Source organism: Rousettus aegyptiacus, unplaced genomic scaffold, assembly GCF_014176215.1.
Source record: "Rousettus aegyptiacus isolate mRouAeg1 unplaced genomic scaffold, mRouAeg1.p scaffold_m13_p_12, whole genome shotgun sequence".
NCBI lineage: Eukaryota > Metazoa > Chordata > Mammalia > Chiroptera > Pteropodidae > Rousettus > Rousettus aegyptiacus.
In genome coordinates, this window is record NW_023416287.1 from 46,048,687 (window position 1) to 46,075,000 (window position 26,314).

General features: G+C 34.9%; 1 protein-coding gene across 2 annotated transcripts in view; it reads left to right on the top strand.

Annotated features, from left to right (window-relative positions):
- The window catches only part of SPIRE1 (spire type actin nucleation factor 1), a 196,878-nt gene that overhangs the window by 105,243 nt on the left and 65,321 nt on the right, over positions 1-26,314 (top strand). For both annotated transcript variants that reach the window (XM_036229822.1, XM_036229823.1), the window contains exons 5-6: positions 17,441-17,518; positions 20,935-21,099. In XM_036229822.1, the coding sequence (XP_036085715.1) occupies positions 17,441-17,518; positions 20,935-21,099 (243 nt within the window). The remainder of the gene's footprint in view (positions 1-17,440; positions 17,519-20,934; positions 21,100-26,314) is intronic.

Below are 26,314 nucleotides of genomic sequence, written 5' to 3' on the forward strand. Positions count from 1 at the left end.
GTTGCTTCCATATCTTGGCTATTGTAAATTGTGCTGCCATGAATATTGGAGTACATAGATCTTTACGAATTATGGTTTTCGTTTTCTTTGGATAAATACCCAGAAGTGAAATTGCTGGGTCAAAAGGTAGATTCATTTTTAATTTTTTGAGAAACCTCCATACTGTTTTCCACAGCAGCTGTACCAATTTGCGATTCCACCAACAATGTACGAGGGTTCCCTTTTCTCCACATCCACCTCAATGCTTGTTGTTTTTTGATTTATTGATGATAGCCATTCTGACACGTGTGAGGTGATATCTCATTGTGGTTTTAATTTGCATTTCTCTGATGATTAGTGACCTTGAGCATCTTTTCATATGTCTATTAGCTATCTGTATCTCCTCTTTGGAGAAGTATCTGTTCAGGTCTTTTGCTCATTTTTTAATTAGATTATTTGTTTTTTGTTGTTGAGTTGTATAAGTTCTTTATATATTTTGAATGTTAACCCCTTGTCAGATGTATCATTAGCAAATATCTTCTCACAAACAGTCGGTTGTCTTTTTGTCTTGTGATGGTTTCCTTTGCTGTACAAAAATCAAGCATTATTTTTAAGGTGGCAGTACAGTTTTGTGGGGTTACTAGAGTAAATTAATTGATCTCTTTTTAAAATCCTTTCAATACAACAATTCTTAGGAACCATTTCAGAGCTTAAAAACAGTATTAAGTAATTTTTCTACTCCAGTGATCATAAAAAAAATTTTTTTTCGCCTCTTGATTAAAACTTTGCTTTTCCAAACATATTCTCAGAAAGAGGTTTAAACATTATCGAAGTTTACTTAAATAAAAATCTCACAAGTTGAGTAAAAGAATGTGAGTATCTGGAACTATTGGTGGCTATTTAGTCGTGCTCACAGAAACTGGCCAAGCCATTTCCAAGATTGAGACCTTAAGGTAAGAGGTCCAGCCTGTCACCCTCTAGCATCACCCCAAATCTAGATTTTTATAGATAAAACTCTTATTTTTTCATCGACTACTATTATTTCCTTACTTTTTCGATCTCTTCTCAGCATGTTCGATTCTTCTCTCTGGAAACTGCTTCAATTTTTAAAAGAACTCCTCAGTACCCTCACGCTCTTCTCAGAACACTAGTTCCCCCAAGGGTCGTACTTTTTCTTGCTTTCCTCTTGTGGGAAGCTGCTCTCTCCTCCATATCATCATGTCACTGGACTAGAATGGGTCGGTAATATTCTCTCTTTCCTCTACTGCTTCCAAACAGTTACTCTTCATAATTATATAAAAAGCTTGTGCCATACACTTCTCTTTTTCTTAAACCCATTGTCACTGTCATCTGTCATCATCTTAAGTGATTTCTCTGATAAAAAGAAACTATATAGCTTTGTAACCTTGACTTTTCTCTTCAGTGCTCTGCTTACCTAAGCACACCTTTATCCTTGAAATAACCTATGATCATTCCACCTTGGAAATCATGGGCTCTCATTCCCCAGTTCCTAACTGTAACCCCTGATCTTTGAGCTCTTTCCTTCACTTCCACCTAATCGAGTCTTCTAGTCTCTTGCCTCCCCCATTTTCTTCCAGTTTACCAGCCCTTCCTGGATTCACTTCCTTTTCTGCATGGACTATGGACAGTTACTTTACCAGGAGTTCAGGTCCCCATGTCCAACCTAGATTACTACACTAGCCTCCCACTGGTCTCATCACTGTAAATCATCTCCATTCAGTTCATCTTTTACATTGCCTATGAATGATTCTTGTAGATCACACATCTGACTTTAGGAGTCTGGCTACAGGCCTAAACCTCTGAGTGATCTTTCAGGCTTGACTGTATGCTGGCTTTCCCTGGCAGGCCTCACAGGGGAAGCTGCCCTCCCCACTCGTTGCACAGCTAGTGTACTATACTCTGACTACTAGTTCTCTGCAGGGGATTTCAAGGACTCAGAGCACCCTACTCTCCAGCCATGCTCTTATGCATGTCTGCATTCTTAGCCCAAGGGCCTCCGCTTGAAGGTCCTTGGCTGAGGCCCTTTCCTCCCCTCGGACTCAGAACTTTCCATTTCTATCCTTCCCTCTTTCCCTCCCAAAAGCCCTTATGTCCATTAAATGTCAGAGCCTTTTCCCTAGTGCTCCTAACCAGAAGGAAGATTTCTCCATCTGCACTACCTATCACTTGCCCCTCTCCCAGTGCTGTTCTGTAGGCAAAAAAAAATGCAACAAGGGGAAGAAAACATCCTTTTTGACCTCTTGTTTACACTGTTGCTGTAAGTGAATAAAGGCTTCATAATTACTTTCAGTTTGGCACATCATAGCTGACCACTAGACACCTGGCCACTCGACAGAGCCATGTTGCTTCTCTGATTAATAGGGCTCCCCATCAACTATTCGAAAACTCCATTCTATTCTATGCAAGGCTCTTCATCTACTTGTTTTTTAATTCTCCTTTTCAATACTACATTATTTTACACTATCCAGTCAGAATTACTGAGTACATCATGTGATTATATATATGTCTGTGACCCTTGTACATTCTGTTCTTTTTGCCTGGAATTCTTTCTCCCCTTTTCTGCCTGGTAAACTCCTATTTATCCATTTAAACCCTGCTCACATGTTACCTCATGTGAAATATTTATGATTTCCCTCCAGAGTTTTATACCATCCACTGCCTCTATATCTTATACGCCCTTCAGTCTAGCACTTCTTATACTTCATGGTAGTTATTTGCTCCTGTCCTTATAATTTTTTGTCCACACCTGGACCAGATGCTTCTTGAGAAAAATGACTATGTTTAAAATTATTTTTATGTTAACAAATATAGGAAATACTCTAGAAATGTTTGCTGAACTGAATATATATAGTATATTTGTATTTTTCCAGATTTTCTTCTGTTTGAAAGAAAGTAGTTTTGAAAGCGTTTCTGACTATTAGAAACATTTTAGCCAAAATGTTTCTAGTAAATATGAGAACTTTTATGGGGGGATAGATGAGGTTTTTGGGCGCTCTTGCCATTCTTTAAATTTACACATAAAATTCATTTAACAGTGAGTCTTTAGAAGGCAAGATGTAAAATATGTGGAAATCCTGACACTTAAGAACATTCTATATCATTTAAATAGAGGTTTTTTTGCTACGTAAATTTCCTGTCAATACTGAGGTTTTAGGAATAAAGCCTTACAGGGTCCAAATGGGTTTCTTTTTCCTCTGCAATGTATGCGGCTTTCTTAAAATTACAGAAAAATTTCATACGTGTTAGTTCCTTTAGTGTGTTAATCATTTTAACCTTTTCTCAAGATTACTAAATTCACAGTAGTAATGAAATACTCTGTGTTAATTTGATATGTTTACTAATGATCTCAAAATACTTTATATATTTTAAGAATCAGATAATCTTTCTTCTATACCTGTGAGTTAGTGTATATGGGAACTTTGAAAGTAATAACCTTTTATTCAACAAGGTAATTATCTGATTATCAATGATGCTTCACACTGTGTGTGTGTGTGTATGTGTGTGTGTGTGTGTAAAATTAGGGTAAAATCTTAGTATGCTGATAATGTTCCTGATTAGATAAGAAAAAGTAATTTAATCATACTAAATTTCTTATATATTTGATTGACAATTTATTAAAATATCAAACCCATAATCTATTTCCAAGTGTTGTAATTTTTCTGTAAGGTGGTAATTACATTTACTAGACCTGGCTACTTTACGAAGCACAAAGCCTTGTAGTTTATCATCTGTTTATTTAGAAAGCAAATTCAATTTCATTGTAATCTCTTTATAATGTGATGATTTCCTTCTTAAACAGTGACTAAGATCTTTTAAGGTTATTCTCTGAATGATAGAGAAGATTTGGATGGGTTCAAAGGCAATTTGATATCCTTGAAAGTAAATACATATTACCGTGTCTCATCAGCAATTTGATACCCTTCTACGTAAGTATAGATGCAGGGACTATCTAAGCAATTCATTTAGTGCATCAGGCTGTATGAAAGAAGAGACAGTCTGTGCCCCACTGCCTGTGCCCCACCACAGCTCAAACCCTGCTAGCAAGTGTGTCTAGTAAGCATGTGCAGTGGAAAGTAGAGAATTTAGCTTGAAGGTTCAAAATGTAAAGTGTTTATTGGAAAAAAAAGAAAATTATATTAATCGTAGTGTTCTTTAATTCATTGCTGTCTAGGTAGTTTTTGGTCATTGGTCCCTGGTTTTGTTATTGTCAAATGAAATTATTTATCAGTTCCTCAAACTTTGCTCTCCTGTGTTATATTCCTATAGCTATGAAGCAGCCCTTGTTGCTTACTCCATTTAATCCTCATGAATAATCCTTTGACTTACTTTGATATAGGCTTCTGAGTGGGATTGGAAAGAAGTGTATGTGAGCCAGGGAGAATAAAATTTGGAGTTGATTGGGAGAAGAGGGTTCACAAATGAACATGTGTACACACACATGCCTATCCGTCTGTCTCACATGCACACAAATAGGAATGGGATAGGAGGAGGGAAGGTAGCATGTTAAGTTTAGGTATGAAATACTATGGAGATGTGAAATGGGAAAAGACAGGTGTGCCATAGAAATGTCAAAGACTGAGATAAAGTAATTTTAAGACTAGAAAATCAGTTGATATTATTCCAGCGTGTTTCCATATGCTCTAACCATCATTGCTTCCATGTTGAGAGTATCTAGTAGGTTTGCCCCCTACCCCAGTTTTTCAGTAAATATATTGTTTCACAATAGAGGTATAACCATAGTATAAAACAACTTGATCTATCAGAGAAGTATGTTGTTTAAAAGAATCTTTCTTTTGAAAGAAGAATCCTTTTTTCAAGAAAATAACTCATTTTTTCATTTATTTTATATTTAAAATATATTAACACTAATCATTTTGAAAAGCCCCTTCATCATTGGTGAATCATATTCTTCCATTCATTATTTATGTGACCTCTTAAGTCAAATAGTCTTTGCTCAATTTCTTTTATTTTTTGCTAAATTTCTATTTACTTATCTTTAAAAAAGGAAGAGAGGGCAGTTAAACATGCTAAGGTTCCTTTTAGTTATAAAATTCTCTGTGGAAGGTACAATTCATGTGACTAAGTCTTTGTTCTAATCATTAAACAAGTTTTTCTTCATTTTATACCAGTCTTGTGTAGGCAAAATGTATATAGGTAAACATTTTAACCGCATGCTCAGTGAAATTCACCATGAAGTTATTGTATACTATTTTATGCAAATTATATTATTTTGTAAATTTGAGATGAATTTTATAGGAAAGTAATTCAGTCTTGCAGATTTCATAGGAAAGTTCAGTGTTAGTGTTGAGCTGTGACACTCTGCACCAAACTGATATTACTGCTGTGTGGTTAGCATGGACTAAAAATTCTGTATTTTAAAATCTAGTGGTAAAAAAATCTCTGTAAAGAAGAAATTCCTAATACAATAGTAGTCATAAATTAATGAACAATAAAAATAATTGAGTATTGTGAAACATTATATGTTCATAATATTGTAATAACATTAGAAGGCATGTAAATCGATTTTTAAAGTCATAATTTCTATTTTCTAGGAGATTATGCACTCAAAGTCATGAAAATTTTCTCTCCTCTTGTACTTTCTTGCATCATACATATAAACAATCCCAGAACTAAGGCAGACTATTTCAAGTATTTTGACCTTAGAGGGCTAAGATGTCTAATATAGTTAAGCCATCTAGGATTTCTTCTGAAGCAAACTACAGGTGTGGATTGTCATTTCTGATTATCTGATTATAATGGTCTTTGATTTCTTCTCAAGTGTGACTGCACCTGTGGTCTTAAACTCCTCTTATAAATTCCATCTTCATTCACCTTTCAGTTATGGTTTTTCATTTGTCTTCTTCAGGACTCAGCTGAAAGAGTATCTCCTCAGACCTCCATTAAACACCCTTATATATTTATTGCACTCAGCCTTTTTCTTTAAAATCACATTACCCTGTTTATTTCCTTCCTAGCAGCCATCACAGTCTGTAGTTGTCTTATTGGTCTATCTTCTTACTCATTGATATCTGCCACTAGCATATAATCACACTGAGGGCAGAGACCTTTTTTCTCTAATTCTTTGCTATATCCTAGATACTTACAGAGCCTCTGTATTTGATCAGTGTTGAACGAATTAGAGAATCTGTACTTTTGATATTGTAGATCTGATTCCTTATACCCATCTTGAATCTTGGTCCACTGACACACTTGACTTGTCTCCAAATGCAGAACTTCCTTCATGTTCTCACTGTCTGTGCCTTCCTGATACAATAGTCTGACATCTCTTGCCTGGGCCACAGCAAAGCCTCCAAATGTTATTTCCCTTAACACATGCAGTCTGTCTTGCAGTGTTACATCCCAGTGTAAAGATGTTAGCTCCTTTATACTTGTAGGTGGAAAGTGTAGACACCTTCGTATGACATAGGGAGCCCTGTACACTCAGGCCCCAGTTTGACTTCTTTGGGCTCTTCATTCACTGTTCTTCATCATGTACGCATGTTCTGCTACCTTTCCTTCAGTCCCTGATCACCTAGGGCCTCTGCAACTACCTGAAATGTCCTTTTTGTCTCTTCTCTCATTTAGAAAATACCTACTTATTCTTAAGTCTCAAATGTTCACTATTCTGAAATGTTTTGTCTGGTCACAGTTAATTTCTTTATTCTATGTGTTCATTTATAGAGCATTCCACTGTGGCTTCCATCACTTATCACACTGTATTGTAATTATTGTTTACATACATTTCCTCGCTAGACTGTGAACTTCTTAAAGGCAAAGACTGTGTTTATATTGCTAACGCTGTCATAGAATTAAGGATCTAGGACAAAATCTCAGTGTAGTACAACAGTAGAGCTCTTCATCAGTGAAAATTTTTTAAACCTAATATCACATTTTTGTTCTAGAGTTTTATTTTTTTAAGTGTTCGACATATTCACATTCAGAAACAAATAGAGCAGAGTAGAATTATCCTTAAGTTCCCTGCAGCCATCCCCTCACATTGATCCTGTTGTCCGAAGTGGGAGCCTGAGAGGTAGCGGAGTGAGAGTGAATGCTACTCGATTTTTATTAATTTCTATAAGATTTCCACTCTGAAGGAATTTATGTACTTTTGGGGAAAAGATCCAAAGCCCTCAGCAGAAGCTCTGAGCTCAAACTATTTATGTCACTTTCACTTAAACAATTATAATCCCTTAGTATTTCTTTTTCATTGCTTGCGTGGTCACTTCTGTCCTCATGATGTTCCTGTTAATTAGGTAGCAACATTACCCTTTGCCTCCCACCATTTTATAGATAGGAAACTGAAGCATAGTTTAACAACCTGTAATGAATTAGCTGTCCATGGTGATAAAAATAATTGGGACTAGCACTACTTTTTAATGTTTTAGAAATAGTGACAAACAAAAATGAATCTTGAGATTAGAGGTCAAAATGTGAAAAAAGTGTCTGTAAACCTCAGTGTGGAAGGAACTGGGAGATTTTGGTGAAGACTTGCAAGAATGTAATAGTCATATTTAGCTATTGCAAATGCTGGTGAGTAAAGAAGCACTAGATTTCAAAAGAACTAGGATCAATTGGCAAAATTCATTTATTTAATGTGTCTTCTACATGACAGGTGCCTACTACAACTAATAATTGCTAATATTTATTCTGTGCCTTGTGCAAGATACTGTTCTAAGACATTTACATGCATCAATTGATGTGATTCTCACGACAAGCCATGTGCTAAGTGCTATTGTAATTTCCATTTTCATTGGAGATACAGTGGTGAACAAGGTACTCAAGTAGTAATGTCAGTCTAGGAGCAGCCATTACAAGAAGGTGATGAGGGCTGTGGTAAGTGAAAGTGGGGTGCCCCAGAAGCACCCAAGAAGAGCATTTAACCTGGCAATGAAGCATTTTTTCCTCTGCTACAGCTGTTTAAAAGTAGCATTTGCCAGTGTCTTGATTTTCTAAATGTTTAAATGATTCTCACTTACATACGACTTTATTTTAAACCTCATTAGTCAAATTCTTCTGAATGGTTAAATCTTACCCTAAATTTAATAAAATCCTGTCGTGGGAGGATGATTTCTAGATGCCAAGATTAGAACCAATTTATATTTAGCTGCTAATGTTTGACCAGATATTGAAATTATGGAGTAAGAAGATGAATTGGAAATATGGATGGCTCATTATGTATTTCAAAAGATTATATAAGTATATTTTACACTGTATAATCACAGCTGCTAGTGTGACACTTTTATTAAGTGATTTACATATATTATTTCAATTAGTCCTATGCAAGAATCATAATTTCATGATGAACTCTTTGAACTCATTTTATCTTTTAAATAAGACTATTGCTAAAATATTTGACTTAAAATAGAATATTATACATAGTAACATAAAATGGAATATTATATATATAAATTATCTTCTGTTAGGAGGAAAAACAATTTTCTTAATTGACTAAGCTGTTAGGAAATTTTTTTGTACTTTTTTCAAGCAAATAACCATATTTGATAGATGCAGTTGGTTTAAAAAATAAAATTATATGTTTCCCACTTGCCGTTTCCTATCAGTTAGTAACCAGACCCACCTGTATCAGAATGCCATTGCCAATTAACACATTGACTCATACTAAGACATGTGCTGGGGACATGCCTTCTGGCTACCTTCTGCTTGAATATACTCACAACAATAAAGCCATAAGGCATTCACATATTGAAGTGTATTTTAATTGCTTTCTCATATTCTCTGCACATCCCTCTCCTCATGACTGCCAACAACTCCAATAATAAAACTGTGGCATTTAAGTTAGCTAGAAATTTCTCCCTAGAGCTAAAATAGATTTCTGTTCCTTCAAGTGGTGAACATATCTTTTTTTGAAAGAATCTACCACCAGATGTCTATGTGTAAGATTGCCATTTGTTCATTTTAATTAGATGATCCATCATTTGTAACTTTTCAGGGTCCTTGTCAATGTATTTTTTCTCTTTTACTTATTATTTTACAAATGTTAGTAAGTATTCAGAGCACTTACCTCATCATTAAATTACCAGTCATTAAATTAAATTACACAATCATTAAATTACCCTCTCTGCCCTGTGCATCTTTGCATTCATTACTAATCTCCCTATTTAAATGTTTCAGAAGAATCTTTTAACCTAAGAACATGTCAGAACTCTTCTGCCTTTCGGGTCTTATAATTTTTTCAATTTAATTAATTTTATTTTAACAAATTAAAAAATTCACATGGTTCAAACTACAAGGGTACAAAACTATCACAGTAAATTGTACTCGTTTACTTCTGTCCCTAGCCACACAGTTCCTTTCCTACCGGCAACAAATAGTGTTAATTCCTTCTTTGTCTTTACAGGGCAGTTCATGTATAACTAACAGAAAGATATCAATATCAATTTTTTTTCTTTTTTTTATTCTGTTCTGACTTTCCTTTCTTCATTTAATAATGTATCTTTGAGATAATTTTATATCAGTATGTAGTGTTTACATCTGTCATGTCTTCATAATATTCTGTCGTGTGGTAATACTATAATTGATCTAATCAATCATCTTTTGACAGCTGTTGGGTTACTTCCAATTTTTGGCTATTACAATGGTGCTGCCTCAGATGGTTTTTAACTTATTTTTTCATGGGTGTGATCATTTATGTAGGACAAATTTCTAAAAGTAGAATTGCTGGGTCAAAGGAAATGTTTATTTATAATTTTCATTTAAAATATAATGAAATTGTCCTCTATAGAAGTTTACTAATTGCTACTCTCCTTAGAAATGTGTGTTTTCGTACATCGTCTAAAAATAGATTTGCATTTATTTATTAGGAAAATAGCTTTTTGTGATATAATTTGTAAATGTTGTTTATAATATTTAAATGATCATTTTATAATGGTCACTGCATTTCTATAGGTGTGAAGAGTTGATGAGTATAAAAATTGAAAGAGCAGATGCCTTTAGGGAGATACCAAGGCCAGTTACTTGGGGCAGAGACAGTCATTAAAAACTTAGCCCGTTTGTTAGTGTGTGTGTTTTAATTAAAATGGAGGAATTTAATTGAATGGAGGAACAAAATTCCTTTTCTAGAACATAGAAATGAATTTTCATTTTGATGACTTCATTTATACATTTTCTTATTTTTGCAATGAACCATATGAATTCAAATTAAGTTTTACAGAATATCAATTTATAATTTAGTTTCTAAACATTTTATATTTTTCATTACATAAAACACTCTTAATCTCATACATGTTGTAGTTATCTTTTCCCTATACCACACACACCTTTTAAGAAATTGCCATAAAGCTTGATGAAAATATAAATTATAGTCTTTAGCAATTATCCATTAACTCTTTAATATCCTTAGGAGACTTCTAATTTTCAGAAGGAACTCCCCGGGGTGTGTTTTGTACTCCAAATTCCAAAATATTAATTTGGGACTGGTAAATATAATAAAATATTTTTTTCTGCTTTTCTGTGGTAAAAAAAAAATAGCTAAATTAGAAAGGGCATCATAGCTTTTAATCTCCATGGCTGATATACATGTTTTATTTATTATATGCAATATTTGTATTAGTGACTTCGTCACTTATGAAATGTATTTGATAGTCTCTATGTAAGTAATTTATTTAAAAGTATATTAGCATATTTTAACTGAGTAAAAATAACTGTTCAAGTAATTATTGAAACATAACTCATTTTTGCACATTTAAAAGTAATGTACCCATTGCATAGAGGAATACCGTTAAATGACAAATAGTTAACAATACAGAGGAAATTTTTGCTCATTAAAATGCTGTTATTAAAATATTTTAATACCTCAATATATTTGTGACTAAGGGTGGTTTAATGTAAAAAGAGGCATTTATATATGAGGTTATGTCAAACCTACACAAGTAAATTAAAATTATTCCCTGAGCATTTGATATGCTTGTGATTCTTAGAGTAATTTCATTTTTTTTTTTTAAATATGCCAGGGACAGAAGATATTGACATAGAGTAGTTTAATTGCTAGCTTGAGAATGGTTATATCAGAAATGGGGAGAGTTAATTGCTATGTGGCTGCTCTCAGAACTTTCTCACTATATTCCAAGCAAAGGTTGGCATCTGTTATTACATTTGTGCAAGCAAAAAAATTTATTCAGAAGAGAGAATATAATTGACAGAAACTTGTCTCTAAAACTAGGAAAATCTGTAATTTATTTTCAAATAACTCATTGTTTTTGCTGCTAACAAAAAAAAATCTGATTTGGAGTTGTACATTTGTTCAAGCTCCTTCAATTATAGATTTTCAATTATTTTATATTGTTTTATTGCTGAGTCAAGATTTTTATTTCATGAAGAAACTAGAGAGAGGTCTCATTTGGTAAAAGAATTTTATGTTTTTGTGATGGAATAAAAGTGTTCATAGTCAAATCCTTATATTTATTGGCTTATAAAGCTAATAACTATTAAATGTTTAGTATGAGCCAGGCTGCATGCTGTATTTCTCCAGTATCATTTTATGTAATATTAACAAAATCCAAAAGGTAATCATTATCTGCATTTTACAGGTGAGAAAGTCAACTTTAGGATCAGCAGTTTAATAACTTCTTCAAAGTCACACAGCTAGGAAATATCTGAGCTATAATTTGCACTCCTGTTCAGAAAAAAAATTTAAAAAAAACCCATGAAATTCTTAGACCATTCATTGAAATTGTCTCCATAAAGAGCAGATAGGGATTTTATCACAGCACATATAAAGGTAGAGATGTGTTAAGATGTAACAGTGAGGCCATTGTGACTACATTTACTCGGATGTGTTAGAATAGTGAAAATGAAGGTTGGATGGAAAAGAGGCCCTGTGTTTCTCATACTGTTCCACTAGAGTACCCCCAAGACAAAGAAACATGTACTTTATTTCTGGACTAAGAGAATATAGTAAATCATAATTGTTTCCACTCTAAGTGACAGAAATCCACTCACATTAGCATGGGTAGAATGGGGCAGGATTTATTGGCACACATACTTGGGAAGTCTAAGGGTTGGCTAGCTTTAGGTATAGCAGGATCCAGTATTTCAAACCCTGTAGTCAGGGCTGGATTTCTCTCTCTCCATCCCCAGGACAGGCTCTTATTAAAAGGCAGATAAGATGACAGTCTATATCCCAAACCTCACATTCTCTCACTCCAGCAGAAAGTCATTTCTGTTAACGGGGGCAGAAAGGTCTTGAAGGAAGATATGGAGCCATGTACCCACTTGAGAACCAAACACTGTGGCTGGGGATGTGGGCCATGCTGGCTGGTCAGGGTGGTGGTCTCACCCTTGTGAGTAGGTGATGAGGTGCTAGTCATCGGCTCAGCCCTATTCAAACCCTAGGGAATGCATTCCCTACAGAAGGAAGGATCTTTATTAAAGGAAGGGGGAGGGAAAGGGTTTCTGGACAAAAATGATGGATGCCCACCATACATACATATATATGTATGTATGTACATATATATGTATGTGTATATATATATGTGTGTGTGTGTGTATGTGTGTATATATATAGTTCAGTGCAAGTCAAAATGTCTTTGAAATACTGAATTCTACTTTTAAAATTCATAAAAACTTTGTTTTATATGTCTGCATCTGTTCAAATGCTGTTAAATGTTTCATGTGTGGATTGAGACTCTGATGGGTAAAATTTGAATTCAAGAGATTTATTTGGGATTGCTTTTGAGAACACCTGTAAGGGGGGGTGGTGGTGAGGGAAAAGTTGAACTACGATATAGGGCAACAGGCCTCATTTGATCCCATGGGAGCTCAGAAGCTGGGGTAGCCTTTCAGAGATGTCCGTAATTGAGGCAAGGAGACCTGATCCATGTACTTCCACATGGACCAGTGATTGGATGTGGGCTACTCAGAGATGAGTATAACCTAGGCAAGGCAGCTCCCTACACTGAGTGCTGAGTTCAGCTCCTTGGGAGAGTGGGGGAAGGATTAGGCTTGAGCAGGCAGTGGAAGGCTTGAGAGGGTGGGCAGTAGTAGATTCAGGCAGCTTACCACAGCATCCATTACATTATTTTTGTGTGACATTAACTCTAGGAAAATGTGTCATGTTTATCTATCATTGTAAATGCTGCCTAACATATTCCTGTACTGTTTGACCATAGGTCCCCAGTTCAGGGCCATACCAGAGACAATGGAAACCCATCATAAGGGATTCAGAAAATAAGATAAATTAGGAAGAAACTGAAGCAGAAAGAACAGTGTAGAGGCCTACTATAATCAGCTTTATGGTGGTAGCAGTAGAAATCAAGAACAAAAGATAAATATTTTTGTCTAACCATAGACCTCTTTTCTTCTACTGTACCTATGCCATTTGTCTTGCCTTCTCTTGTTTTGACCTTAAAGGACCTAAAGACCATTGGAAAATTTTAAAGACAAAATAGGATTATGAAGGTTAGTTTTTTCCACGACGTTTTCAGCTTTTTAAAAATTATCTTTGGCTAATAGATTTTGGGGTAATCAATATAGTGCTTGCTGTGGAATCAGCCTTTAGGTGTCAGGGGAAATACAGCAGAAAGAACTTAGTTCAAAATGGGCATATGCAGCCCCATACTGCACTGTGGTTATACAGGGAAAAGTGTGTTGTTAGGTTGTTGGTTCGTGTATGTATACTTGATTTTCTCAGGCATTAAAGTTTCAAACCATTTTATTTTGATACTGATTGAATCTTTTTGACCTGTTTAGTACTATTATTTCATTTCTTGTGTGTATTAGGCTTGTGTTTCTTATTTTCTTTTTATTTACATATTTGTTTTATTTATTATTTATTTTATCACTTAAATGTAGTATGAGCTTGGATTGCATTTTATTCTCCTTAAGTGCAGAGAACATGTTTTTGTGTGGCACAGGTAAGATTTCTCTTCCCTACTCCCTCAAGACGATTCTGAAATTAGAGAGGAAAATACAGATTTACCCCTGAATGATTTTCCCTTTGAATGGGCTTCCTCTTATTAAAGTTGACCTGATAAGAGCTATTGAATAAATTGTTTGAATATTCTTATTTGAAAATATCTTAAATCACATATTCAACAATTATTTACTAAGCCCCTACTAAGTACAAGGCACTGTTCTGGAGATTGGAGGATTCCGTCAGTGAACAATTACATCAAAATTTCTCATGAGGCTTACGATCTAGCAGGGAGAGGCAGACAGCTAACATACTAAGTCATGTGGATTGTTAGAAGGCTGGATGAGCTTTAGAAAAGAGGTGGACTGGGGAATTACTAGTGGCAGGGTGTGGGACTTGGCATTTATATAGGATGGTTAGGGTAGGCCACACTGAGAAGGTGACATCTGAACAAGCATGAGAAGGATGTGAGAGAATTGGTTATTAGATACAGGGGTATCTGGGTAAACCGTTCTAGGGAGAGAGAATAGTCAGTGCAAATGCACTAAGGCTAGAATGAGAAGACAGTAGAGATGAGGTACTTATTCTCAGCTCTCATTTTTTGGGTTGGGAGACAGAAGAGTGCTGCTGCTGATAGGCCTCATAGCCTGATAGAGTCCAAGGGTGCCCAGAGGAAGTTCACCTCCCTAATCTCTTCTCTTTCACCATATTAATTGTAAAAAACTAGAAGGAAGACTCTTCTAGTTAATAGAATAATAAATTAATTCTTTTGGGGATGGAGCCTGGATTACAGTCATCAGAGGAACACAGAAAACATGTGTGCCTCTCCTTTTTGGTTTCTTCACTCAATTCTGATTTTGATATTTGATGAAGTTTGTGGACTTGTGTTGAAATCTCATCAGAGATTTATTTAAAAGATAATAAGCCCCTATCGAAAGATTAGGGATTTTGAATATCAAAAATTTGTATATGCCATTACATCTGGTACATCTTTAAGGGTAGAAAACTGAGAATCCTAATTTAGTAATGATTGTTACTGAGATGTTAACTACCCATTATCTACAAAGCCCAGTTAGTTATAAGTCATAAATTCTATTCTTTTTCCTTGTGTAATATATCAATTTATACACATTTATTTTAGCAAAAATAAAGTAGAACTTTATCTAGCTGTTTCCTAAAAGCCACAGGGGACAGCATCAGGATACTTATGTTCCCAGCACGACCACTCATCATCTGGGGTCCTTTCCACACATCTTACTTCATATCTGAGACCTTGGTGCCGCTTCCACCTGCTTCACTCATGCTCTGTCACTTGCCTCTGGGGGATCCCCAGGCATGTCAGTTAGCTTTTGTGAGCCTCAGTTTTCCCCGATAACATGGGTTATGGTTTGGTTAAATGATGGTTGCTTAAAGGCTTAGTACTTATTAGCCACCTTTATTATTGCCCTAGCATCCTACTACAATCAAGAGCAGTAGCCAAGACCATTGGAAAAGAGCAAGGCTCTGGATGAGGAATAGAGAATGGGGCTGGGGTAGTGTGGAAGAGAATTAGAATATATATGTTTAGGGAGTTGCTTTTCCCTAGAGGCTATAAATTCAGTGGTCTCCTGTGTTTAACTGCTTATATTTTAAATACTCACAACATTGTGAGATAGACGGTAGTATCTTCCTTTTAAAGGAGGGGAACAGGAGGCCCAAAGAGAGTAAGCCCATGACTCAGGAGTGGCAGGTGTCTTTTTACATACTCTCAAACAGGAAACCTAACTTTTCTTTTTAAAAATAATTGTGGAAACACATTCTGAAACAATCAGAAATATGTTTTCCCCCTAATTTCTTTCTTAGGGAGAGAGGAAACAATGCATTATTTATACCACTTTTTCTTCAAGTCAAAGAGTAATTTTATTCTTTCTGAGTTAATACTCCTATACATTATTAAGTTTAAAAAATCAGGTGAAGTTCTTCTCATTTTTCAGATAATTTATCTGAGAATTTTTTTTTGTTTTTAAAATTATTTAATTTATTGGGGATGACATCACTTAATAAAATTGTATAGGTTTCAAGTGTACAGTTCAATAATACATCATCTGTATATTATATTATGTGTTCACTCAAAGTCAAATCTTTCATCAACCATGTATTTGATCTACCTCTCCCTCCCACCTCTCCTTCTGGTAACCACTAAACTGTTATCTGTGTCTATGAGTTTTTGTCTTTTTCATTTGTTGCTTTCAGTTTTATATCCCACATATGGGTGAAATCATATGGTTCTAAACTTTTTCTTTCTATTTCAGTTAGCATGATAATCTCAAGATCTATCCATATTGTTGTAAATGGTAGTATATCATCTAAGTAATATTCCATTGTATAAATATACCATGTCTTGGCCACTGTAAATCATGCTGCAGTGAACATTGGGGTGCATATATTTTACAGATAAATGTTTTTGATTTTGGGGGGTAAATGCCCAGAAGAGGGATTGCTGGGTCATGTGGTAATCCTATTGTTTATTTTTTGAGGAAACTCCATTCTGTCTTCCATAGTGGCTATACCAATTTACATTCCCACCAGCAGTATATGGGGGTTCCTTCTCCCCCCCCACCCTCTGCCAACCTCTCTGACATTTATTATTTGTCTTGTTGATGGCAGCCTTTTTTACAAGTGTAGGATGGTATCTCATTGTTGTTCTGAATTGCATTTCCCTAATAGTTTGTGAAGCTCAGCATCTTTTTATGTCTTTTGGCCAGCCATTTATGTGTTTTCTTGGGAGAAGTGTCTTCAGGTCTTCTGATCTTTTTTTAATTGGATTGTTTGTGTTTGTTTTTTTATGGTTAAGTTGTATGAATTTTTTATATATTTTGGATATTAGCCCCATATCAGAGGCGTCATTTTCAATTATCTTCTCCCATTCAGATGTTTGCCTCTTTGTTTTGTTGATGATTTCTTTTGCTGTGCAGAAGCTTTTTAGTTCGATATAGTGCCATTCATTGATTTTTTTATTTTACTTCCCTCACCTTTGAGGTCAAATTCATAAAATCCTCTCTAAAACCAAGGTCTGTGAATTTAGTATCTATGTTTTCCTCTGTGCAGTTTATTGTTTTATGTCTTATATTTAGGTCTTTGGTTTTATTTTGAGTTAATTTTGGTGTATGGTGACATATAGCAGTCTAGTTTCATTCTTGCGTGTGGCTTTCCAATTTTCCCAGCACCATTTATTAATGAGGCTTTCTTTTCTCCATTGTATATTTTTGGCTCCTTTGTTGAAAATTAATTGCACATACATATGTGGGTTTATTTCTGGACTCTCCATTCTGTTCCATTGGTCTATGATATTTTTTGATGTTCAATATATATTTGTTATATAATTTAATGAATTTCAATTTTTGAAATGTCTTTTAATTATTTTCAGTTGGATATATGTATATATTACAAAATGGTTACCACAGTAAGGTTACCACTGCCGTCACCCTCAAATAATTAATTTCTGAAAGTATCCATTAGAAATTTCAGTTTGATAAGGTAGCTCAGTAAAATTTTTATGCCTAAATATTTTATTTTAATTTTAATTGGTAGAATCTTAAGAAGATTCAAGAAATGGAAAAGAGTGATGAATCCAACACAGACCTAGAGGAGCTGAAAAACGCTGACTGGGTAAGATGGTTGGCTATTCTCTCTGTTTTGTTTAGTGTCGAAGAAGTAGCCTAATGTTTTTTAACTAGCTGGTCATTAAGGGCTGTAGTATGAGTTGCTATTATATGCATTTGAGTGAATAGTCTGACATTTGAGGAAATATCTACTCCCCATTTTTGGAAACTATCTGATTTTTATTTGAAATTCCTAGTGTCTCTGGGAATTTCAGTGTTTTAAAATTTTGACATTTCTGATTATATTAATACCTTAGCATACTTGTGTGTAAGTCAAAGTTTAAGCTCTGTTTCAGGATAAGGTGTGAATCTATAGTGTAGTACATTCATTTATTTAGTAAATAGTTACCACATTAGGGCCCTGGGTGTGTGGAATGAATAACATGGGGACTCTGCCTTCATGAAACAGAAGACAGATTTATAGAACAGATGATTGCAGTTTATTAATGTGGCACACTTGACTATCTACTGTTTTTCCAGCATGTTACTGGATCCCTAAATCCCTGCCCTCATACATGACTTAAAGTCAGACAAACATGATAACCTTGGGGACAGGTCAGTGAATGCCATGCAATTAGACTGGGATATGTCCGTTGTCAGTGGGAAGGCACATTTTAGGATTCTGACTTTTCAGGTTAAAGTTACTGGATAAATAACATCATTAAATGAAGGAGTAGGAAAAGATGAAGATTTGGGGGATATGAATGATTTACTTTTTACCATATTAGATTTTAATTGTCGCATTTTATAACAGCTTAGTAAGGTATAATCAACATCCAATAAGCTGCACATTTTTTAAAAGTACAATTTGATAAATTTTGACATATGCATATACATACCTACCCATGAAAACATCACTACAATCAAAATAATGAGCCTTTCCATCACCCCTCAAAATTTCCTCATATCCCTTTTTAATTCTACTTCTTGCCTCCTTCTTCTCTGGTTTCTAGGCAATGAATGATCTTCTTTTTGTCACTATAGATTAGTTGAATTTTCTAGAATTTTGTATAAATGTCGTCAAATAGTATATACTGTTATTTTTGTTTGACTTCTTCCATTCAGCATAATTCTTTTGAGATTTCATCCCTATTGTTGCCTATATCAATGATTTATTCTTTTTGTTGCTGATTAGTATTCCAGTATATGAACGTAGCAGTTTTGTTTGTCCATTCTTCTTTTTATGGTCATTGGGTATTTCCTTGTAGTCTTAATGAGGATATCTTTGCTGAAATACTTGGAATGATTTTAATCTGGAACATTAAAGAAAGAGTAAGATTAAAAAAACAGGTAGACTATCTTCTCTTATTAAGCTAGTTTTATTTGTCATTTTAGAATAATATTGATTATCAAGTTTCCTTTGAATAGGAAAATACTCTGACAGTGTCAGGTATATTTCAACTTGGTTAATAAATTTTTAAATTTGTTTTCATAGATATTGTAGCCAGATAAGTAACTCCAAGTGTTCAGAAGTTAGCAAACAGCTAGTAAAACTTGAACCAAAAATTTAATTTATTGTATTAAGGCACCCTCATTTAAAAACTGGTACGATTACTGACAGGAGATGAACTAACTCCAAAGGTAATTATATATGCCCAGGTCACCAGCTTCTGTCTCATAATACCATTACAATTAATTACCTAGAAAGATTATAATGAAATGAGGAAAGAATGAGGAATACAATAAGGGAGAATCAGAATATCTTGAATGGCAGAATCTAACATCTCAGAATATAATCTTAGTGGAATAAGAGGTAAATGTAAAATCTCTAGGAATATATATATACAGTAACAGTTGTGCATCATTTTATTTAATGACTGTGAAAAGTCATATGTAAAATTTTTGCCAAACAATAATACTTAAAGAACTGGCTATATAAAATAAGTCTGTTTGAATTCTTTTATAAATTATACCACAGGCTATGCAAGTAGCCATCCCCTAATTTATCTGTTTTGAGAATTTAAAATTTCATATGTCAGGTTTTCTTAAAACCCAAAGAGATCAAGAGAAGAGACAGCATTTTAAAAAATTAGTTGATATTTGAACTGGATCCTAAAAGAATGAGTAAGAGAAGTTGAGACAAGGGCATTCTAAAGAGAGAAAAGTAAATATTTTAGGGATACGTTAGAATGTCTTTAATGGCATAACCTAAGAATCTGTTTTAAAAAAATGAATATTTTAGAAGATGTTTTAATGGAAATACCACAATATTAAGTACCCCAAATTATTTTTTTGAATGAATATGGTATATATATACTTTTTAAATCAAAAATTGTTTTTGAGGACTTTTTTGAGAAATTTAATCATAGTTATTTGATGACAGTTTTTATTACATCACTTGATTCTTCATAAATACATTTAAGTAGCTATTTGACCCACTTATTAATTTTAACAAACTGCAACACTTCAGTTAAATAGTGTGCGAATTTACTTTTCACTCAAGTAGACTATGACACCTTTGCTTATAGGCAGGAAAACAAAAAGAGTTAAAGTGTAATATTAATATACATATTTAACATGTTTTATGTTATAAGTACTTCATATATATCATTCTCTTGAAGGATAGACAAGGAAATTTGCTGTTATTTGTAGATAAGAAAACTGATATTAAATAATTTTTGTAAAGATAGTAATAACATAAACTTTGTCATTTTTGAGCATTTTCTGTGTACAGAACACAATACTTCAGCTCTGATCTCAACAAACTGTGAAAAACTGTTTTCTTTTATTGATGAGAAAGCCAAGGTTGAGAAAGGTGAAGTAACTTGCTGGATGTCAAATAGCTAGTAGGTGGTTGTATCAATTAGCTATGGCGACAGTAATGCTATGTAATCAGACACTATAAAATCAATGGGGCATAAGGTAATAACATTTATTTAGCTCATGAGTCTTCAGATCAGTTGTGGTGGCTTCACTATACGTGTATCTCATCCTTCTCCTGCGGGATCATGCCATGGGCACTGTGCTCACCTGGGTATGATGTTTTGATGGCAGTAATCGAAGAACGAGTGATAAGCCCATTGTGCCTTTGCTTTTGAAGCCTTCGGTCATGTCATATCCACCACCATTCCAGTGGCCAAGCAAATCATGTAGCCAAACCCAGAGTGAAAGTGTGAAAAATATGTGTCTTCCTCTTTATTGAGAAAGCCACAAAACAGAGTGTAGACATGGAGGCCTAAAGAACTGAGGTCATTAATGCCTACCACAGTGGATGAATTAGGATTTATACCCAAGTGTCTCAGCAGTCAGACCTTTGGATTCTCTACTGGCTTTCTACCCAATTTTTAGTATCTTAAAATCTGATTTTTAAAATTGTTTTTGTTTGGTTTACTCAGTGTTTTGTATCCCAAGCTCTTCATTTTTTTCTGTTTGACTGTAGCTAGTAGTCATTCATTGATGTGTCTCCACCATTGGTACTTTCAGGCTCGATTCTGGGTACAGGTGATGAGGGATTTGCGGAATGGAGTAAAACTTAAGAAGGTGCAAGAGCGGCAGTACAACCCTCTGCCCATTGAATACCAGCTCACGCCATATGAGATGCTGATGGATGACATTAGATCCAAAAGGTACACATTGCGGAAAGTGATGGTGAGTAAAAAAGAAAACAATTAGTGCACTCAAGTGGTTATTCTTCAGTACTCTTATTTGTTGAATATGTTCTTCTCAATATTACAATTTAAAAGTCATTTTTTCTCATAAAGTAAGATATGGTTATTACAGAAAATTTAGAAAAATACAAAAGGTCAATAAAAAAATTACAAATGTGTAATTTTACAACCCAGAGAGAAATTTTACTAACATGCTAGTGTATAATCTTTAATCTTTTTAAATACATTTTATTAGAACAGTATGGATTAATATGAGTTACTTTGTTTTGTAACCTGTTATTTCACTCAACAGATTATGAATATTTTGTCATGTCATTATGTATCCAATTTCTTTCTCTCTCTCTCTGTCTCTCTCTCTCTTTCTCTCTCTCTCTCTTCTTCCTTCCTTTCTTCCTTTCTTTTCTTATTTAAGCAAGAGAAAATAACCAAATTTAATACATACATATGTATGGGAACCCCACATATTTGAGAGAGTCAGAGACCCCACATGCATGAGAGGTTACAATATCATTTCTAAATGACGACATCTTTTCTAACTTATATCTGTACCAGGATTTGTTAAACTCATCAACTTGTATCCAATTATAATCACCCTATATTGTGTATCCTTGTATATAAATTTTTTTAAATAGCCACCATTAAATCCTTGAGTTAAGCTCTTAGAAATGGAATTCTGGTAGCTCAGCCTTTGAAATATGTCCTGAATCTGACTACCTCTCACCGGTGACCTCCAGTTCAGATGCCCTGTGTTTCAAGCCACCATCATCTCTCATCCAGACTGTTAAAATGGCCTCTCAGTGGTCTTCCTATTTTCATTTTTGCCCCTTTTCAGTCTGTTTTTCCCCAAAACAGCCAAAGTAAATCTCTTAAAGTAAAATGTCATTGCTCTTCTCAAAACTTTTCCATTGCCCTTCCATTGCTCTTTATCACACAGAATAAGCTCCATGTCCTTACCTTGCTCTGCAAAGCCCCACAAAGCCTGGTCTCTGCTGCTGTCTTGAAAGTGTCCCACCTGTTCCTATAGCTAAGCCTTCGCTCTTCCCTCTCTCCAGAGCTCTCTTTTCCCACACATCTACATAACTTACCTCTTTACTTTTCAGGTCTCTGCCCAGATGTCCCCCATTAGAAAAGTCTTTACCCATGCGTTTCAAAAGCTCATATTTCCATGTATTTTCAGATTTATTGTCTCTCTCCCTTACAAATTATATAGAGACTTAGTTCTTTCACCATTTTATTCCATGTGACTAAAACATATGCCTAGCACACAGCCAGATACTGAATACTGTGCTCAATAAATGGGTGTTAAATGAATTAGATCCACATTTTTGAGAAAATTTATCAGTTATTTTATGTAGAAGATTCTTATGAAATATCACTTGGTTTTATAATAAGTTTAAATAGCCATCCGAGCTGCTAATTTTATTTTATTATGTATTTTTAATTTTTTAATTAGCATTGGCTTGCAATACTAGTTAATTTTAATAAGCTATAGTATTTCAGCTGAGTGTTATATTTACTTTTCAGTAAATCTGATTTACTTTAAGATGAAGAAACTGAAGTTTAGAGGTACATAATAACTTGCCAAGTCAGACAACTAGTTATGAGGCGAAGCCCAATTTTCAGTCTCACAGCACAGAACCTGTGCTATGTGCTTCACACATATCGCCAAATTGCCTTCCAAATATATTGTAATAATTATTGTTTATATCAGGATAGTTTCACCCATTTCTTGACATCCTTGACCGAAGTGGGTATCTTTCAAGGTTGACCAATTTGAGTGGGAAAAAACACTTAATTTTTTAAGTCTGTATTTTTTTTTATTACAAGTGCATTTAAACATTTAAAAATATATACCAGTTGTTTGTACTTCTTAATTTTATTTTAACAAATATTTATTAAGCACTTTTCATGTGCCAGTCACTTTTCTAGACTCTAGCAAAAGAACGATACAGTCTTTAGTCTCACAAAACTTACAGAATGGTGGAAGACACTAGATGAGCATTTATAATACAATGTGATAAGGTAAGCAGAAGGGATTATGTGCCCAAAAAACATGTCCAAAGGCCAAGGAATAATGGGACTTGACACAAGAAAATCACAACAAAATTTGCCTTAATTTGAATATAGAATGAATGGAGTGTAGGAAATTGTGAGGAGTGGAGTTGGCAGCTCATATACTAGATGACTCAGGGACAGCGCAGAGGGTAAAATGAGAGGACAACTCAGGACAGAGACTACAGAGCCTCAGTATTTCAGAGATGAGAGCAGGGAAGGGGATAAATTAAAGACTGAAACCATGTAGTCAGAGAGGAAAAACAAGGCTGTCAGAAGAATTTGAGTCACAACTACAAATGGGAGGCAAGAGTTTTAGGAAGATAGAATGCTGCTGGAAAATCAGATAAGTTAAGCACTGCGAAATGTTTAAAGGATTTAACAACATGAAGATGATTTGTTACTTGTATTAAGTAAAGGAATAGGGCAGGAGGTGAGGAAATGGAGACAGCCTGAGTATATGTGCCTCTCTTAAGACGTTTTTAAAGGAGATCAAAGAAAAGTATCTGAAGGGGCCCATGGGGTTGAAAAAAGTTGCCTTAATATTATTTTTTTTATTTTGTAATATAACTTCATTTGGGAAAGACTGTAGGAAAGGAGAAAGTAGAGCAATAGAAGCTGGGAGTGGAGTTTAGCAGGTTGCAGGGCCTTAAAGAAGGTGGGAGGGAGGAGGGTGGAGGGGTGTCCACCTCTTCAGCTCCTCTCCTTTCCCCATCTCAGGACAGCCACTTCCCACTCTTCTTCACCTGCCTTTGTGCCCTAAACACAGATATTCCTCAAGATTTGGTTCTTTTTCCAGAGTTCTTTCACACTCTACATTTTCTTCCTTACAAACTAATGAATTTGGTTATCACCTGTACTTCAAAATCAAGGTAACTTCAGTTCCAAACTATCTCTGGTGTTTCAAGTACTTTGTATATTTCAAGCTTTCTCCTGGGCATCTATGCCAGGACTTCTCAGTGCAGGTATATCCAAGTAAGGGCCCAGTGTTCTATGTCTCAGAGTTTGCCCCTCTTTTTGTTTTCATGTAAAATCATCATTCTTCAACTCATCTGGACTAAAATCTTTTAGAATCAGTTTGAGCTCTTTCCTTTCTTGCTATGTTGTCTGGCCTCCTACCAGGGTAATGCTGGCTTCATCGAATAAGTTAGGAAATGTTACTTCCTTTTCCAGTTTTTGAAACAGTTTGTGACGGATTGGGGTAATTTTTTAAATTATTTGAGTAGAATTCACCAGTGAAGTATTCTGGTCCTGGGCTTTCTTCCTGCAATTTCAAAAGGCTTTCTGGATTACCCATAGAAAAGGTCTGTCTTGTTGTGTGAAATTGAATACTTTCAATTTGGTTGTTTGACACAACCTTTTAAATATGAGAATGCATTTCAGGCAAGTAGCTATAATGTTCATTCAGTGTTTCGGGAGAATAATTTTTAGTGTGCATGAGTGTGCTATGAGCAAAGTAACAAGTTTATCTTTTTAATAACTTAAGTTCCTCATAGGATCATGTAACATATAGATAATTTGAATTCTTCGGATAGTCATGGTGTTAGATAGATCACCTGACATATTTTAATTTAATTTTCAGCTATGAATTCTATACAGTTATTTGAGACTTTGATCTTTGTGAAAAGGAGGCTTGGAATATTCTGCTAATCGGAATGTCTTTCGTTGAAGAGAGTATGTACTTCATCCTTGATGGGCCTAAGGAGGATAGTGTTAACTTCAGCAAAGTGTTGCCAGTGAGGCCCCTGACCCGCACACACTGTAAAGCCTGACTGGGAAGCACAGATGTGCTTATGGAACTTCTCGACTCTTAAGATAAGAACAAGAAATTCTTTGCCAGTTGTGCAAATTCTATTTTATAAATCTTTGTCCTTGACTGATAAGCTCTCTGTGTCTCAGTACGATTAAATGTTTTCAGGCTAAGCATGGTCATAAAACCATGTATAGCCTTATAAGTATGAAAATCTGGCTGATATTTTTATAATAGCATCATGATAAAAAAAAAAAAAAAATCCCGGTGCAACACCCTGAACTGTGTCCTTCAACTGATGGTGATTCCGGCTATTATGAAGTACCTTTCCCAGTAGGCAATAGAAATTTTCAGTGGAAATTTCTTTTCAATGGAGAAACGTGTTATAAATTGAATAGTACCAGTAAGATCTGAAAAGACTTCAAGGATGAGCTTCCAAAACCCACAGAAAATTCTAGAATTATTGTTTAAAAATTCTCTCCATATGTGCTTTATAGTTGACTCCATTCCAACTAAATGTGCTTTCTATGAACAAGGATTATAGACACTTCTTGAAATTCTCTCCAATGCTGAATAGTGTTCCAGAATCATTATAGACACTCAATAAGATTTGCCAAGTCAGTTAAGGAATGAGTTATATCCATGTTCATGGCCAGTGAGCTTTAGAAAATGTGTCCTATAGAGAGAGTGAATGATGTTACTAGACCATGCAAAGTGATTAGAGTGTGCCCACCGTCCTTCAAAATGAGAAACAAATCTACTTAATAAAGGAAGAGAAAGATCACTGGAAGTAACTCACTTAAATATAGATACCTAGAAAATCATGCTGTAGTAACAGTGTGCATAAGGAGGTGACCCAGGGATATGACTTTCAGATTCCTCTCTTCTTCTTCATATATCTAGTGAATAGAAAAAGTGTAGAATTTTTATACTTTTGTTACGAGTAAATCCTTGGTATGATGGGACATCATCAAAATAGGTGTCATACCCAAGCCCTAACTAGCATGCTATTCAGGAACATGGGGCATTAGAGAAGCAACATAAAGACGACCTTCAGCTCTTCGCTCCGTGAGTGTTGACTCTTTCATTGTATCCACAGTTATCAGCTGTTTACAAGTTTGAACAAAGAAATTTTGTTAGATAGTTCTTCATAAATAAAGGTGTTAGCTGTCATGGGCATGAATTATGGATGTGAATTGGTTTCCTAGAGCTGCTACACAAAGCACTGCAAACTTGGCAACTTAACACAACAAATGTTTATTCTCCCACAGTTCTGGAGGTCAGAAGTCCTAAATCGAAGTGTCTGAAGAGTTGGTTCATTCAGTGGGCTCTCAGGGAGAACCTGGTCCATGCCTCTTACCAAACCTCTGTTGACAGGCAGCAATCCCTAGTG